The sequence below is a fragment of the Symsagittifera roscoffensis genome, chromosome 4 (genome assembly GCF_963678635.1).
Source record: "Symsagittifera roscoffensis chromosome 4, txSymRosc1.1, whole genome shotgun sequence".
Taxonomy (NCBI): domain Eukaryota; kingdom Metazoa; phylum Xenacoelomorpha; order Acoela; family Convolutidae; genus Symsagittifera; species Symsagittifera roscoffensis.
The window spans coordinates 73,911,960-73,913,836 of NC_087065.1; the positions used below are offsets into that span (position 1 = coordinate 73,911,960).

Consider the following 1,877-nt stretch of genomic DNA (forward strand, 5'->3'; position numbering starts at 1 on the left):
CTAACTGTTTTAGGAACTGTTTTCTATAGCTTAAATAATGAAAGTTATCTTCTTTACATTTCTTATTCGCTGAAAATGATCACTTAACGACAAAAAAAACCACTGAAAGTCTTAAAAGCAGAAAATTCAGAACTTTTCAGAAAAATCAGCAGGAAAAAATCAGACACAAAAATTTTCCTTGCAGCTCGACTAAAAACACGACTGAAGGCTTTTTTGTGTTAGCTGAATTTGTATGAAAAAGCAGTCGCAAAAACAATAGCCCATAAAACGCTAATTAAAAAGATTCGAGCAACCGCATAGCCTATACATGAAACAATTTTAAAATAATTAACAAGAGAACACTTGATTTTTTAAGTTTCCAAAATCAACTTCAAAACGAAAAACAAAACAACCAAATTTAGAATTTTAGTTTCCTGTTTTATCATTTTCATCATCGTCAGGATTTGTCAAAAGTTTTCGCTTGTTTGCAGTCCGCAAGAAGTTATGCAGCCTCCATTCAGTTTCCGCAATGTTTTCTTGGTCAATTGTTCCTAAAATGATTTTGTAAACCTGCATTTCGAAACGAGGTCCAATTTCTGTCAACACCGGGTCGTCTCCCTTACTCTCTCCCTTATCCCACGTGTGCTGTCGAAACGAGATGAAATCATTGTCGTTGAAAAAAGTCGTCACTCTTTGAGACGATTCTTTTGGAACAGGGTACAAAAACTTTAAAATATTTCTAACTCGGCTTCCTAATTTTGACGTGAAATTATGAAACACGAGGTGTGGAAATATTTCCGACATGGGTCCGACATCTGGTATGTCGTGACGCATCACAACATTAGACAGGGAGAAAAATGCTGTAGGCCCATAAGGTAAATGACAAATGTCGATTCCGTTCGGAACTCCCCTATGCTCGTGAACAACTATTAAATCAGTCTTATTATTCCTACATAATTCAACCAGCTGTTTGATTCCAGTTTTTCCTCTATTCACACGTTGCGAGTTCGGAAACACGAGTCTAAGCTCTTTGACGAACTCTTTTAATTTCGAACTCGGCTCGTGGCCTGTTGTTACAAAAATGTTCGGGTCTTCAACTCCCGACCATTTGTATTCGTCATCTTCGTGACTTTCGAGGGGATCAATTCCAGGCGTATCTGCATCCAGCAATTTCTGGATGTCTAATGCATCCTTTTTCACATCAGTGGGTAACGGGGCATTGGTTTCAAGGGCAGTTCTGACTTTCTTTTTTCTATCTTCAGTGGCTCTTTGTTTTTCCTCTTGCGCCTTGCGGTATAAGTACTCTTTTCTTTCTCTTATTTGACGTCTTAACATTTTTCTGAAAATTGAAGTCTTATCTGATTATAACTAGCCGTATCTCCAACTATATTTTTCACATTTCAAAACCGATTCCTCATCCGCTGTTTTTGTTTACAAAACAAAGTTTCAAAACCGATCCCTTATCCGCTGTTTCGGTTAACAAAGCACATTTTCAAAACTTAATTTAACAGTGAACTCGCTATAATCGATTTTAAATATAAATGAAAAAAAAACGCGTGCGATCTGGAGAATTTTTTGAGCTTCAAAATGACGTTCAATCTGGACCAAATATTTGATCGTGTTTTGCATTATGGTGTCACGTGTTTGAGATATACCAGGAAAGCATAGCTTGAATGCCATGTTAGTTCAAGCGAATCGAGTTTTCAATATTGCAACAGATGGCTTATAAATTTGTGGACATTTTCAAATCAGTTTCTTTACTGCGAATGCAATTGTTTTTGCAAGTAAGATTTTTCTAAAATCTAATTCGATTCTTCTCACGTATCACTTCAATATACTGATGTAGCTTTTTTAAAAAGAAAAACTCGATTGAAAGAAAATAATCTTTTTATATACAA

General features: G+C 35.9%; 1 protein-coding gene across 1 annotated transcript; it reads right to left on the bottom strand.

Moving 5' to 3' along the window:
* Positions 1–327: 327 nt before the first annotated feature.
* LOC134844232 (U3 small nucleolar ribonucleoprotein protein IMP4-like) lies at positions 328–1,477 on the bottom strand. Its single transcript, XM_063860817.1, has one exon. It carries the CDS (start codon positions 1,312–1,314, stop codon positions 406–408), a length of 909 nt encoding a protein of 302 aa, XP_063716887.1. The 5' UTR covers positions 1,315–1,477; the 3' UTR covers positions 328–405.
* Positions 1,478–1,877: the final 400 nt, after the last annotated feature.